This window comes from Vespa crabro, chromosome 11, assembly GCF_910589235.1.
Source record: "Vespa crabro chromosome 11, iyVesCrab1.2, whole genome shotgun sequence".
NCBI lineage: Eukaryota > Metazoa > Arthropoda > Insecta > Hymenoptera > Vespidae > Vespa > Vespa crabro.
This window is the reverse complement of record NC_060965.1, coordinates 5,863,937-5,878,695: the sequence shown is the minus strand read 5'-3', so window position 1 is coordinate 5,878,695 and position 14,759 is coordinate 5,863,937. Positions and strand designations below refer to the sequence as shown.

General features: G+C 30.7%; 1 protein-coding gene and 1 long non-coding RNA gene across 3 annotated transcripts in view; one reads left to right on the top strand and one right to left on the bottom strand.

Moving 5' to 3' along the window:
* Nucleotides 1–91: 91 nt before the first annotated feature.
* Nucleotides 92–1,185, bottom strand: LOC124428182 (39S ribosomal protein L22, mitochondrial). Its single transcript, XM_046971965.1, has 4 exons — nt 1,126–1,185; nt 756–1,004; nt 439–652; nt 92–358 (listed from the first exon to the last, which is right to left on the bottom strand). The coding sequence occupies exons 2-4, from the start codon at nt 999–1,001 to the stop codon at nt 138–140; spliced, it is 681 nt and encodes a 226-aa protein (XP_046827921.1). The 5' UTR covers nt 1,002–1,004; nt 1,126–1,185; the 3' UTR covers nt 92–137.
* LOC124428183 overlaps nt 1,184–14,759 on the top strand; it is a 72,287-nt gene continuing 58,711 nt past the window's right edge. The window contains exons 1-2 of one of the 2 annotated variants that reach the window (XR_006943103.1): nt 1,184–1,707; nt 2,015–2,094. This is a non-coding gene — a long non-coding RNA (uncharacterized LOC124428183). Of the gene's footprint in view, nt 1,708–1,995; nt 2,095–14,759 lie in introns of both variants that reach the window. The other variant, XR_006943102.1, reaches the window with a different exon arrangement.

Below are 14,759 nucleotides of genomic sequence, written 5' to 3'. Positions count from 1 at the left end.
GGGTAATTAATCTATATGCATGAAAACATAATTGTTTAATAAATATTATTTATAAATTTTGATCTCTAATTCTATATTTATAGAACAGATGTGAGATATATATATATATTGATTTATTTACATAAATTGAGAAATAATTACAAGGAATTTGGTATTTTACGCATTCGCATTTGTTTTAGCCAATTTTCTATGTGTTGTTCACCAGTTTTAGGAACTGGCAAATAATAATTTTCAGGTGGCTTTCCTTCTTCCAAGCGTACAAAGTAATTAGAATACATGTAACGTACTTCTCCCAAACGTCCTCGAGCATGACGTCTTATTCCTTTATATACAAGACCCTTATTACAGAAAGATTCAGCTATGGAAAAGTAATAATACAACCTTAGATGGATTTCAGCATAAATGATAAAGTATTTATAAAATTGTAGATCTACTTACCAACCCACAAATTACTTTTAAATTCAACATTATGTTTAAGTACAGCTAAATTCTGCGCTTCTAAAATAGTTTCTTTTACAATAACTGCACCTTTTTTATGCATAAAACTTAACTGTTTAATTGCTTCATCTACAGTCATTCCTCTGACGAAACATGCAATATACCACAGTTTCTTTGGACTGTATTTTACATTTGCCTTCATATGACATACATACTGAAAAAAGATAGATCAATAAAAATATACAGATTATAAATAATAATATAATTTCATAATTATGTTATATTATATTTTATTTATATTATAAGAACTTATATACCGCTGGTCTTCTCTCCTCATCTGGTGATTGTATAGGAAAAAATTTGTTATTATATTCTAACCACTTAAATTGTTTCTGTTCGTTCTCATTTTCCTCTACATCATCATCTTGGTAATCCATATTTTTATCATATGTGAAAAGTTTACCAGATGACACTATAGATCTATGTAATGTTCCAACAAGTTCATTCAGAAAAGATTTATTATTTAATGAGAGTCGTTGCAAAGAACATCGAATAGTGTTCATATTCTGTGTGAAATTACAATTATTATTATAATTTGATAGTCATTATAATAAGTGTATATATATATACACTTTTCAGTATGTATCAGATGAGAATTAAATATTTTTTATAATGTTATGTACTTACGTATAATGTGATATATTTAGATAGAGTTAAATATTATTAAAAAATGAAAACGATTCTAATAACTTAAATAATGATATTATTATCTTTTAATTTATACTTTACTCTGCTATTATTAATGTAATGATTTTATATTAAACTATAGCAATATCGATTTAAAATTTATGTTGTATATTATTATACACAACTTTTTAGTAAACCATACAAGTATTCTGAAGAGGACTGAAGATGCAGCGCCATTTGGACTTTTCTGCCGGAGAATAAATGAACTACAAATCAATATGGCCGTAGCAAACACAGTATATGAATAGTGTAGAAAGAATGACAATTAAATGAAGTATAAATAAAGCATATATATATGTTCTTAGAATATTTTAATTAACATTCTTTCTACCCCATACTGTGTACAAAAATTTTTAAATGCTTATCGATAACACGAAAGTATAGGTTAAGAACGATGAAATAAAATGTAAAGTTTTACTGTTTGCTACACTGCTAATCGATTAATCGTTGATTGAAGTTAACCAAGCTTAGTTGAAGTGGCCTTAAAAATGTGCTTTGATTATTGATGTTATTATTATTTAGGTAATAAAATTTATGATAGATACTTTTTTTTTTATTATAATTTTTAATGATTGTATAGAGTATGCTTAACAATAATCGATAAGTTTTTATACAAATCGTAATTCTTATTGATCACGTTCGTATTTGTTAGTATTAACATACATATGTTAATATATTATAAAAAAACATTTATTTGTGTGATAATAAAGTATATATATATATACACACACACATACACGTATATACATAGAAAATAAAACGTTTTCCTTGGTTATATAAATACGAATATACATATGTATATCGATGTAGCGAAAATAATATAATATAGTTGGTTGGACAAGAAAAGCAAGAGGCGGACAAAACTTTGACTGTGCCGGTTTGTTGAGAGAACACGGATGATCGTCTTAAGTGAGTTACACAAGAATTTTTTACTTTTTTCTTACCATTTTATTTATCATTACAACTTACAAATACGAATATGTACATTTGTGTAGGATATATCTAAGTACGTATGTGCGTACATACATACATACTTTTCTACAAGTCCCTGGACAATGTATTTTTGAAGCTTGAAAATCAAACAAATACAATGTATCTTTTAAAGCACGTTTCGCTTATATTTAAAACTTTATTTACAATTCAACCTCTGCTGCATAGGTATATCACAAAAACATTTCGAATAAATATATTCACGAGTAAACGAGTTTATCTCAAGTCAATCTATATTTTTCTTTTGCTTTTTCTTTTTTTTTCTTTTTTTTGTTCTTATTTAATTTTCTTACAATACAAATTTTAATGAATGTTTCTTTTACCGTATATATATGTGGGATAGGGTAAAGAAACATTTTTTTTTCCGAGCGTGTTCTATTGGGAATATCAAGACAATGGTTACGCGATGACAGCATTCAGATACTTTCGCTCAATCTCACCTTCTTCATCTTTTTCGTTTTCTTCCTTTTTCCTTTTTCTTTTTCGTTTTCTTTTTCTTTATCGTCACCGTCGTTGTCCATTTCGGTTTCGTACGAGGAGCGAAAACACATCTGCCACTTTTTAAAGGCGACGTCATATATCATAAACGCGAGTGAAATGTTATGGGTGAGAGAGGGCTAACGGCTGGACCATCTATCTTATACGGCTTAACTCGGAACATTCAACGTGTATATGTGTGTTTATATATATGTGTGTATGTATATACAATATATATATATATATACACATATATGTGCCTGTATGTATGTCTCTCTCCCACTCTCTCTCTCTCTTTCTCTCTCTCTCATAATATAATATATAACATATGTTGCATGTTTCTGTGTGAAGAAGAGATGCCATAACACGTTGTCTGGTGGTGTCCTCGGACGATGAGAACAGTTTTTCTTGATTACATAGATGAAAACGTATTTATATATCTTATATAAAGTATATATATATATATATATATATATATATGCATGCGTGTGTGTGTATGTGTGTGTATCTCGATGTAAAATCATACGTGAATTTACGAAACTATTTAATATCAAGTTAAAGAAATTTTCCTGTCGTTCATATATATATATATATGTATATATAAAGTTAAACGTGTCAGAAGAACGAATGGTAAAAGGAGAGAGGAACAACTTCAGTATTGGTAAATTGAGAGGTTCTCCTCGGGATCAAACCGGAATCCTAGGAATTTACATTTTATGATATTTGTCGAGTCCTTTCCAACTGAGAAAAGAGGACGAAGGATGGAGAACAGGGGAAGGTGGCTCCTAAGCCAAGCCATCTCTCTGGTTCCCACACAAATATTCTTACTGGAACGTATCTCTTTTCTCTCATTCCTCTTTCTTTCTATTTCTCTCTCTCTCCCTCTCTCTCTCTCTCTCTCTCTCTCTCTCTCTCTTTCTCTCTCTTTCTTCCTTTTTCTCTTAACAAGACTACTTTATATTATTCCAAAGATATAGTGGGTTCTAAGAAAAAGAAAAAGAAAAAAAAAAAGAAAAGAATATAAAAAGAGGAAAGAAAAAAAAGAAGAGAGAGAGAGAAAAAAAAGAGATTGTGAGATGCTCATTACCAGCATTTTCAAGCTTCTCAGGTAAATGGGAGAGTGCACATTTTTGAAATCGGTCTTAAGGTGTCTTATTTTATCTTTCCAAAAAGCATATAAGAGAGAAAGAGAGATAGAGATAGATAGATAGAGAGAGAGAGAGAGAGAGAGAGAGAGAGAGGGGTTGGGATGGATAAAGTCGGATATCCTTTATTTATGGCTTTTCTTCGCTCGCGAGAAACCGTTTCGCATCTTAATCCCTTTCTCCGTTGTATATCGCTGTTGCCTTTCGTGGCCAGTAAATTTTCCGAGGCGTCATCGAAACTCTTATATTCTGAATGAGTTTCACAATTCGGTTTTTCAGTCATCCTTCAGAATCTCTCTTATCTTTCTTTCTCGTTGTTTCTTATTTTGACGTCGTGTTTTAAAAAGGATTCGAGTCGGATGAAAATTTTATTTATATATACGTAATAGGATATAATTAAATATTTATATAACAAGTATATATATATATATGTACTTGTTATATAAATAGCAAAAAATGAGATAACCTACACTTAAAACAAAAAATATATATATATATATCTTATATATTATTTATATTTTATATATATGTATATAAAATATATTATATTCAATATATAATTATATTAAATATGTGTAATTATACTGAATATATTTGTATATAGGAATTAATATACAAGATGTTTTGTTTATCTGTCGAAAAATTTGAAATATCTCGCGAAGGATGGAATCTACAAAAAAGAATCTTTGTACAGATTCGTTTGATATAACGTAGTACGTTATGTGGTGCAAATTTTTTGTTTTTTTTTGCAAGTAGAGTGATGGACCAAATTTCAAAGTCAAATTCATTTTTTTTTTTTTATCTTTTTTAATGGAACTATGTATAGATTTTTGTTCTCTTGCTATTCGATGACACTCGTCGAAACGAATTCAACGATGTCATTTATTATTGTAAAACGATTATTAATTATATTATAAAATTTGTGAGTTTCCGTAGCGTTATAATCCTGTATCGCTGGTTGCCAGCTTTTAGGCTGCACGCTGTAATCACAAACGGTCGAACTTCTTATCACTCTTTATTCTTTTTACATTAATCGACTCAAATAAACGAAACTTAATATGTAATTAATTCGATCATCTTTATATATATTTTTTATGAATATTTTTATAATTTCAATCGAAAAAAAATCTTTCGCGATATTATAATAACCAAGACATTTGTCAAATCAAAATCTATATAATGTCAACTCAAATTTTCTCGGGGTTATCGAAAATGAACGTTTCGAGGACTAATTGTTCTCAGCTTCGCAGGATACCACGATCGACAATTAGCCGTTGAATTTGCAATGTTCGCTCGTGCCTCCATTTTTTCTGGCTCGCTTCGACGTAACACTTCACATACATTTACATACATAATATAATACATACACATATATGTACGTACGTATGTTCATACATACATACACATATATATGTATATATACGTATATATATATATATACAGGAACGTTCGAGTGCACCTTTGCCCATTAATCCCAAAATAATTACGCGCTCGCGCGCGTACTTGGTCGGTCGGCCGCGGGCGTGCGCGCGCGCGCTTGTTCGCTCGCTCGCGCCAACGATACCGCGCGAAACCGTTATTGTTCCACTGATATCTGGATCGCATAAATACCGGTATCCGTTGCATTCATTTGCCCCCGTTATCGTTGCCACGGCGAACATTTATTACGCCGTTGACCGAAAGGGCCGCCTGTTCGCGTTGTTAATTCCATAATTGAACGGTAAATGTGAACGCATCGAACTATAGTTACTCATAAAATTGATCGGAAGTACATATCTTTTTAAATAAACTGATCTATTTCTCTTTCTCTTTTCTTCTTTTTTTTTTTTTTTTTTGAACAATGAACGAGATATAAATAAAATTAGAGAAGCTTCAGTCGGTTGGTATTGAAAGAAGAAAAAAAACATGGCTTTGATTTATTGTATCCGTTTGTTTTTCTCTTTTTTTTTGCGGATAAAAAATAATAGTATAATAATAATAATAGTAATAATAATAATACTAATAATAATAATAATAATAATAATAATAATAATAATAATAATAATAATAATAATAATAATAATAATAATAATAATAATAATAATAATAATAATAATAATAATAATAATAATAACATGTGACGGGAAAAAAGAGAATAGGTAGAATAAAGAATTGAAAAATTATATTGAACGACATAGCACTCTCCATATTCCATATTGGTTGCGTCGGTGAAGCGATTATGAGGTTTTTAATTAATTCATTTCATAATTGAATGATAAATGTGAACGTATCCAGCAATAATGACTAATAAAATTAATCTTACGTAGATACTTTTTTTATATATAATAATTTTTATTTCTTTTTTTTTTTATATACTGAATAAGATAGATATTAATAATTTTGGAGGATTTAATTAATTCATTAAAAAAAAAAGAGAGAAAAAGAAAAAGTAAAAGAAAATGATTTAACTTATTGTACCTGCTTCTCGATGATAAAATAATAATAATAATAATAATAATAATAATAATAATAATAATAATTATAATTATAATTATAATAATCATAATAATATATAATTGAAGAAAAATAAAGATTGAAAGTTCTGGCAAATAGCATAGCACCTTTCATATTGTTGCGTGTATTATGACATCGGTGGCACGATTATGAGGCTCTTAATTAATTTCATCGAACGTGAAGGCAACGATACGTGCGGTCTACCACGCAAAATATCCGCGGGTGATATATAAAGGAAATATATGTAGAGGAACGAGACGTGTCTCTAACGAGATGGCGAACGGCACGATTTAATCATCTCTGTTTTAATAACCATTGGAAACCACGAAGTTTCGACTTTTTCAATAAAGGGAGAAAAAGAAAGAGAGAGAGAGAGAGAGAGAGAGAGAGAGAGAGAGAGAGAGAGAGAGAGAAAAGAGAGTAACTCGATATATATATATATATGTACATATATATTCACGAATTTGGTGATTCGTTCTGTTCGTTTTGAAATATTCGATAGCACCGTGGAAATCGTTCGTTTTCGCGTGAGCAAACGAGAAGGCTCTTTTTATCGTTTGAAAAGCGGATTTTCCAGTCTCGTTGAGGTACGTGATTCTTTCGACGATGGACAATACGTTTATCGTTTGGATTCATTTAAGATAAACTCACCGAGAGTTATCGGACAATATATGATTTTTACAAAATTCTTTAGGCCGTTTACAGAGAAATAAATAATCAGAAACAGGATTATTACTAAATATTATGAAGGATTTATGAAATATTGTTAGATTTAATTAATTTTCCTATGTCTCTCTTTTCTTTAATTCTATTTAACTGAACGTCTGAACATTTTGTTGAGTTTTTATTGACTCTAATTATTTATAATTTCAATTAGAATAAATAATGTAGAGTAATATTTAATTTTTTTCATTTTAAAATATGACTTTTATATAAGCACACACATTCTTTTCGTGAGGATAAAAAATAATTACAATAATAATTACAACAATATTAATAATAATAATAATATTAATAATAATAATAATATTAATAATATTAATAATAATAATAATATTAATAATAATAATAATAATAATAATCATAATAATAATAATAATAATAATCATAATAATAATAATAATCATAATAATAATAATAATAATCATAATAATAATAATAATAATAATAATAATAATAATAATAATAATAATAATAATAATAATAATAATAATAATAACAACAACAGGGTAATAGATATAATTCATATTTGTCTAACAGTTTTGATTGTTTCACATGATTTACCATTTAAAGTTTATTAGTTATTTAGTATTATTTCGTCACTGTTGCTATATTTTCCATATGATTGTTCTTTTCAACCATTGTTTTCATACCGTGATTGTACTCGACATAAATGAATTTCTCTTTATCTCTCAATTTCTCTCTCTCTCTCTCTCTCTCTCTCCCTCTCCTTCCCCTTCTCTTTCTGCCTGCCTGACTGCCTGTCTGTCTGTCTGTCTGTCTGTCTGTCTGTCGGTACCCGTTTTACACGCGTTACCTCGCTTTAGTACTTCCCATTCCGCGTCATTTGCCATCGACATGGATGTTCCACGCTCGCGAGACTTGTTAGCGGTTATCCGGCTGGATTAGCTCAGCCACCGTTTCGGATCGGATAGGTGTTAATTACGAAGATGCTTCATTGAACATGCGATATCAGAGAACATCGTGAGTTACTTTGACTTTAATAATTTAATAATTTTTTCACCATTATTATCAAGTTACAAGTTAAAAACCTATTTACAATTAATAGTACGTCATCATTGACTATTTTTTCATTTGATAGTTCTAAAATGAAAAAAAAAAGGAAAACAGAAATTGAATTTTATTACACAATTGCAATAGTTAGTAGGCCGTGTTAATTAAACTTCTCTGTTAAATATATTTTGATATCGTTAATTTTATCTTTTTTTTGTACTGTTATTAAAAGTTACAAGTTAATACTTAGACAGAGTTGATACTTACGTTTTTGATTATTTTTTTCATTTAATAGTTTTAAAATAATATCGACTTTTATCAGGCAATTATGATAGTTATAAACCGTGTTAATTAAACTCGCTTGTTAATTGTCTTCATTGATGATTCTCCGTATTTTCTAAAGCTTTAGCTATCTTCATCATGATGTAAACTCGATATATACTTGTTAATAAGATTTACGTGTTTCAATCCATTCCATCATAATCCGTCTTGAAACCTACTAATTAGTAGTTACAATTTCGATGTCTTGTTTATTGATTTATGCTATAATGTACGCTGTTGTATTTTTATGTTTCATGACACTAATTTTATATTTATAATAGATATATCATTTTCTTTACTTTCTTTTTCATTTCGGTTTAATTTTTGTTTTGGTTACTTTTTGTTTTTTTTTGTTATTTATAAGAATAATTATATGTTGAGAGTTCCGTTTATATGTAGGAAACTTAAACTATCACTAGCGATATACTTTTAAAGCTAATTCCAAACTTTGATCGGCAGATGGCGTTCGATGTACGTGCGATATGAAAAATTGTTTATATGCAAATAAATAAATAAATAATAAAAAAAACAAGAAAAGAAAGTATTTGATCTTCGACGATTATCTTATAAAACGATTTATTATTTAATTTTGTCTAAAACATTTTTATTTATTGAGATATTTCGGTGTAATAAAAATATTTCGATAAAGTATGTAATGAGTAATAATCCACGCAGTTATATTGGTAAAAATATTGAAGATTGGTGATTTATTTTTAATATACCACGGACGAAATATTGGAAATTATCGATTCGAAAATTATCTTCCTTTCTTTTGATTTTATTGGTAGCGAGAGAGAGAGAGAGAGAGAGAGAGAGAGAGAGAGAGAGAGAGAGAGAGAGAGAGAGAGAGAGAGAGAGAAACAATACTTTTTACATTAAATCCACGAGCTAATCGACGAATTATTAACGATTGATGAATAAACAATGTCTATACCTACGGTTCGACTTCACATATTATACTTTTTTTCCCTTTTTATAGGAATTTGACATTATTTTTCTCTCTCTTTTTCTCTCTCTTTTTATCTCTTTTTTATTATTTTGTGTTTATATTGTACATTCAATATGATGTTCAATCATATTCGATGGTACCCATAGAAAAAATTTGTATTTTCCTTTACCATTGATTTCAACTGTACGAGTCCAAAGAGATTAAAGGCTGGGCCCGCAGGCGTAGAAAAAGTACCATGCTCGATCGAGCGACGAAAAATAATTCGAGCATTGGTGCACGAGGATCGTTCGAGATTGAGGATCGCGAACACGTAGGCGCTTAACGAGGGTGCTCGTGCGGAGAGAGCGAAAGAAGGAGAGAGGAACGCTGAGTTTTATTTCGACTTCTCTGACGTTATTCGTCTACTGCCGATCGGTTTATCGGCTTATTTTAAAGAAAAGCGACAGAAACGAAGAAAAAGATAGAGATAGATAGATAGATAGATAGAGAAAGAAAGAGAGAGAGAGAGAGAGAGAGAGAGAGAGAGAGAGAGAGAGAGAGAGAGAGAGAGAGAGAGAGAGAGAGAGAGAGAGAGGAAGAAGAAAAAGAAAAAGAAAAATAACAAATTTCTACGAATGCGGAATAACGAATATCGGGAAAAAGATAATTCATTATAAAGAATATGTTAGATTATAAAGAGTAAATCTAAAATAGATAAATTAAGAAATTATAGTAAATATTATCTATATTCGGAAATGAACAGAAATGATTTATACAATTTTAATTTTGGAAACGAAATTAAATATCGCGACATTATTATTCGAATAATATTATAATATTCATAATAATAACACTATTATAATATATTCAATTTATATTAATAATACGAACAATTAAATATATAGTTATATGGGATATTAAAAACAAACTATATATTAAGCTTTTAAATATATATACGTATATATACACACACACACATATATATATATATGTTATATATACATATATATATATATATGTTATATATACATATATACATATTATTATATATACATATATATATATATATATATATATAAACACACAGAATGATATCATATATGAATATATAGAAAGGCAAACATAGTATACATAATATACATATAAGTATGTATATATTGTATACTCAGACTGGTGAGACGAGTGGAAAGCGAACGCGACTAAGCAACTATGTACGTCACGTCTGGCTTCTGGATTACATTTATATCTTCCATACACCTCCCATCTTCTCCTTCGTTCTACTCTCTCTCCTTTCCCTTATCCAAGCAACGAACGAAGGGTGAACCGAGCCCAGGGGGCCGATGCGCCAATACGTGCCTATAATCTTCCTCCTCTTTTTACTCTTCCTTTCTCTCTCTTTCTCTCTCTGTCTCTCTCTCTCTCTCTCCCTCTCTCTTTCTTTTTCTATATACAGTGTGTTATATTTTGTTCTTTTACGCCCTTTACGGATGTGTTCATACGTGTTCGTTCACCAACTTAGAGTATAAGAGTGTACTTATGGTTACCCAAGACCACCACTTTTCCTTCGAAAAGGCCGACACCAAAGGATTAACTCACGATGGTGATACGTCTGCCTTTCCTAATCCTGTTACACCCTTGGGACAGTTTATTTCTGAACGATGTCTTGGCCATCACACGAAACTCCTTATCGGCACGATTTAGAGCTGCCAAGAGGAAACTACGAATTTGTTAGAGAGATCATCTTAGAAAGACTCGCTTGTACTCACTTTTTCTTTTTTCTTATGATTTCTTTTTTCTCTCTCTCCCTTTTTTTTTTTTTTATTTATACCTATTTCGTCCATACAATTTTGTTCTAGGGATCTATAAATATTTCTTGTCTAATGACAATTGGCTATACATTTTTCCTTTCGATTCAAATTCTAAGTCTAGAATCATGAAGGGGTATTAACGCGACGATATTTATAAAACAATTTTTCTAATTGTTAGAATTCTGAAAAATGATAAAACCCATTTTATCTCTTTTTCTGTCTCTTTCTCTCTCTTTCTCTTCGAAAAAATGATTTCCGCCAAATTCTACATCCTATGACATATTATTATTTTTTTTTATTCTTTTTTTTCCTTTTTCTTTTTTTTTTTTTGATAACTCGTTACATACTTTCTCCAAAGCAAAAAACAAAAAAAAAAGGAAATAAAAAAGAAAAAAAAAAAAGAAAAAAAAGTGCTATGTTTTCGAAACGCTTCATCCTCTCGTACCTCTCGGTAAAGGGTGTGATTTACGAGGAAGGCTTAGCGCGAACCCTCTGGTTTGTTTTTATCAATAGTTAATTCGCAATTTACATCCGTTTAAATATTCATACCGCCGTCGTTGCGAAAACCCAAGGCTTTTGGTCCTCCGCATACTTATTCGAGAGTCCCTCTCGTATTTCTCTCACTCCTATCTTCTTTCCCTTCTTCTCTCTCTCTCTCTCTATCTTTCTCTTTCTTTCTCTTTCTCTCTCACTCTTACTTCTCTTTCCTTGCTTCTCTTTATGTTCTTTCTCTCTTCTTCTTCTTCTTCTTTTCCTTCTCTTTTTTTCCATCTCTCTCTCTCTCTTTCTCTCTCTCTCTCTCTCTCTCTCTCTCTCTCTCTCTTTCTCTCTCTTGCTTTTTCTTTCTCTTTCTCTTTCTCTTTCTCTTTCTCACATATCTACACACATACACATATATATACGCACTTACACACGCATACGTGCATACGCGCACACTCACTCTTTTTCTTTCTCTTTCCCTTTACTCTTGTCCTCCCACAGGAATGGCAAAACCCAACGGGATACGTTCGGATAACACTGTACTCCGAAACCTCTCACGCATTAAATTCTAAAGCCGCTTTCTAGTTTCGAGTTCTCCTCTCTTCCAGTCTCGCGATGACTCTGCGAACGAGCTCTTCGCGGCGACAAACTTTGCCCTGAAAACGTTGCTGTGCGGTCACATCGACTTACTCAGTATCTACATACACACATATGTACATACATACACATATACATATATATATAGTAACACATATATATATATATACGAGTACGTAATATACACAATGAAAAGAGAGGGAAAACGATAACTTTTTACGAATTTCCACATAATCTCGATTCGCGTGATTTTTCTATCATTGCGGAAATTCGCGATGATAAGAGAAAGGTAACATATACAAAAGACAAGGAAAAGAAAAAAGGAAAAAAAAAGAAAGGTAACAACGCAAGGAACATCGATCGTATTATGAGTATTACGTTAGTGGATTCTCTTGAAAATTTTTCCTTCTCGGCTTGTCCGATACACCGTATAACTCTGATACACGTCTCGTTTACATCCGCAAGGCTACCCCTTTCCAGCAACTTGTCAGCCCATACGTATACTTCCGTGTTTTATTCATGAAATGCGGACCTGTCTATCGGTTATACGAGATAAGATCCAGAAAATGTAGATACGGTGTTACGTCAGGTGATACTCTTCTTTTTTCCATTGGATCTACGTCAAATGAAAATGTTTATGATAGATTTTTAATACATATTTCAAAATTCTTTGACCTTGACAAAAATTGAAAATTACAAATCACGAATAGATTGATATTAAGGATATATATTTATATCGATATAACGTACTTACATATATTCCGTTAAAAATACCAAATATCTTTTATCTCATTTCTCTTATCTTACTATTTTCTGAACAAACACATGGTAGCCATATAACGATTTGAAAATGCTAGCTAAAATAAGATCGTCTCTTAAAGCGTAGCCTTGTAAAACGCGTCCTCGAGCCACGTTGATATATCTCTCTAGTTTGTCCCACGGCTACTAAAAAGTCCTTTATTTTCAACTGAAAGAAAGAAAGAGAGAAAGAGAAAGAGAGAGAGAGAGAGAGAGAGAGAGAGAGAGAGAGAGAGAGAGAGAGAGAGAGAGAGAGAGAGAGTTAGCTCTCGCGACATCTGCACCCTTCTCACGCCTTTAGCCGGGCTATAGTGAGCCAGTTAGACCGACAATAAGCTGATAATTGAGTTTTTGAATAATTTTACCGATTTAATTTCTGCCTCGGTGAACAGCCGGCGTATTTTAAAATTCGCACGGAAATTCTCTCAACGGAGTCGTCGCGTTTACTCGTTAAACTGTTAACGCGTAGTGAGCGCTTTAACGTTTGCGATTAATAGCGAAGGAAAGGTAAGAAAACTTTTTTGTATTTTCATTTTCTTTCTTCTTCTTCTTATTCTTCTTCTTTTTCTTTTTTTCTTTTTCTTTCTTTCTCTCTTTCTCTTTCGTTCGAATTCAACAAGAAAGAAATTTGACCAATTTACCGAATTAACAACTTATTTTCACTGTCTTCAATTAGATCACTTCTGTTGGTTTTATTTTTTAAATAATGTAAAAAAAAAAGAATACTGTTATCTATTTTTTTTCAAAAAAATAATTGACAGGATCAGATCGGATAGATCTAACTTGAATTTGCTTTATGAATTATTACGAATTGCATTATGTATTACTCGTGTTACAATACATATCTATATTATTTTACGAGACAAAGTGTTTAGAATCCAAGTTAGGTTTCTTTCATTGGTGGATTAGTTAAGCTATAGTAGAAAATCCCCGAATCCCTGAAGTAATTAGCCACACAATAGGAAACAACTGGACCCTTCCTATCGTATCTCCGATGCTACTATGTCCAAAACCAATCTCCAGCAACAGACAATTATTACACCTGTATTTCATACGTCCGCTTTTCTCTCTCTCTCTCTCTCTCTCTCTCTCTTTCTTTCTCTCTTTCTCTCCTTCTTTCTTTCTTTATCTATTTCTCTCCTCTAGCAGCAAGTACGACGATAAACGATAAAAGTATTCCTCCGGGTGATGTTCCTTCTCCAAGCCGGTAATGATCGCCCGAGCGAGCCCTTTATTCTTTCCGTTAGAGTTCCTTTGGCTTCGTGATACATCTTCCAATTCTTTTACTTTACTTTTATCAGTCTATTCCTTTCCTATTTCACTCAAAACGTATACAATAATACTTTAAGACGTACACTAGTCAAATTGTAATTTGACTACTAGTCGATCGATCATGTCATTTCTATCATAATAATAATATTTCAATAATTGTTATTATTATCAAACATTAAATAATAACGAAAAGCTTAACTATTATAATAAAAAGAATAAGTTATCGTTTGAACTTTAGTATTTTTCAGACATATAATATAAATAACTTGATTATAGTTGATCGATCTTGTCATTTCTTTCACAATAATCATATCTCAATAATTACAATTATTGTTAAATATTATATTATATAATAATAATAAAAAAAAAACACAGAAAGAAAGAAAGACTTATGTGTTATAAAAATGACCAATAAATTCATCATTTTAATTGCAAATACCTTATAATCTATTATATGGTATAAATAAAGAAATGAACTATGCAATCGATTATCGATTTATCCATAGTTTCCTAAGGTTGTTTACGCAAAGC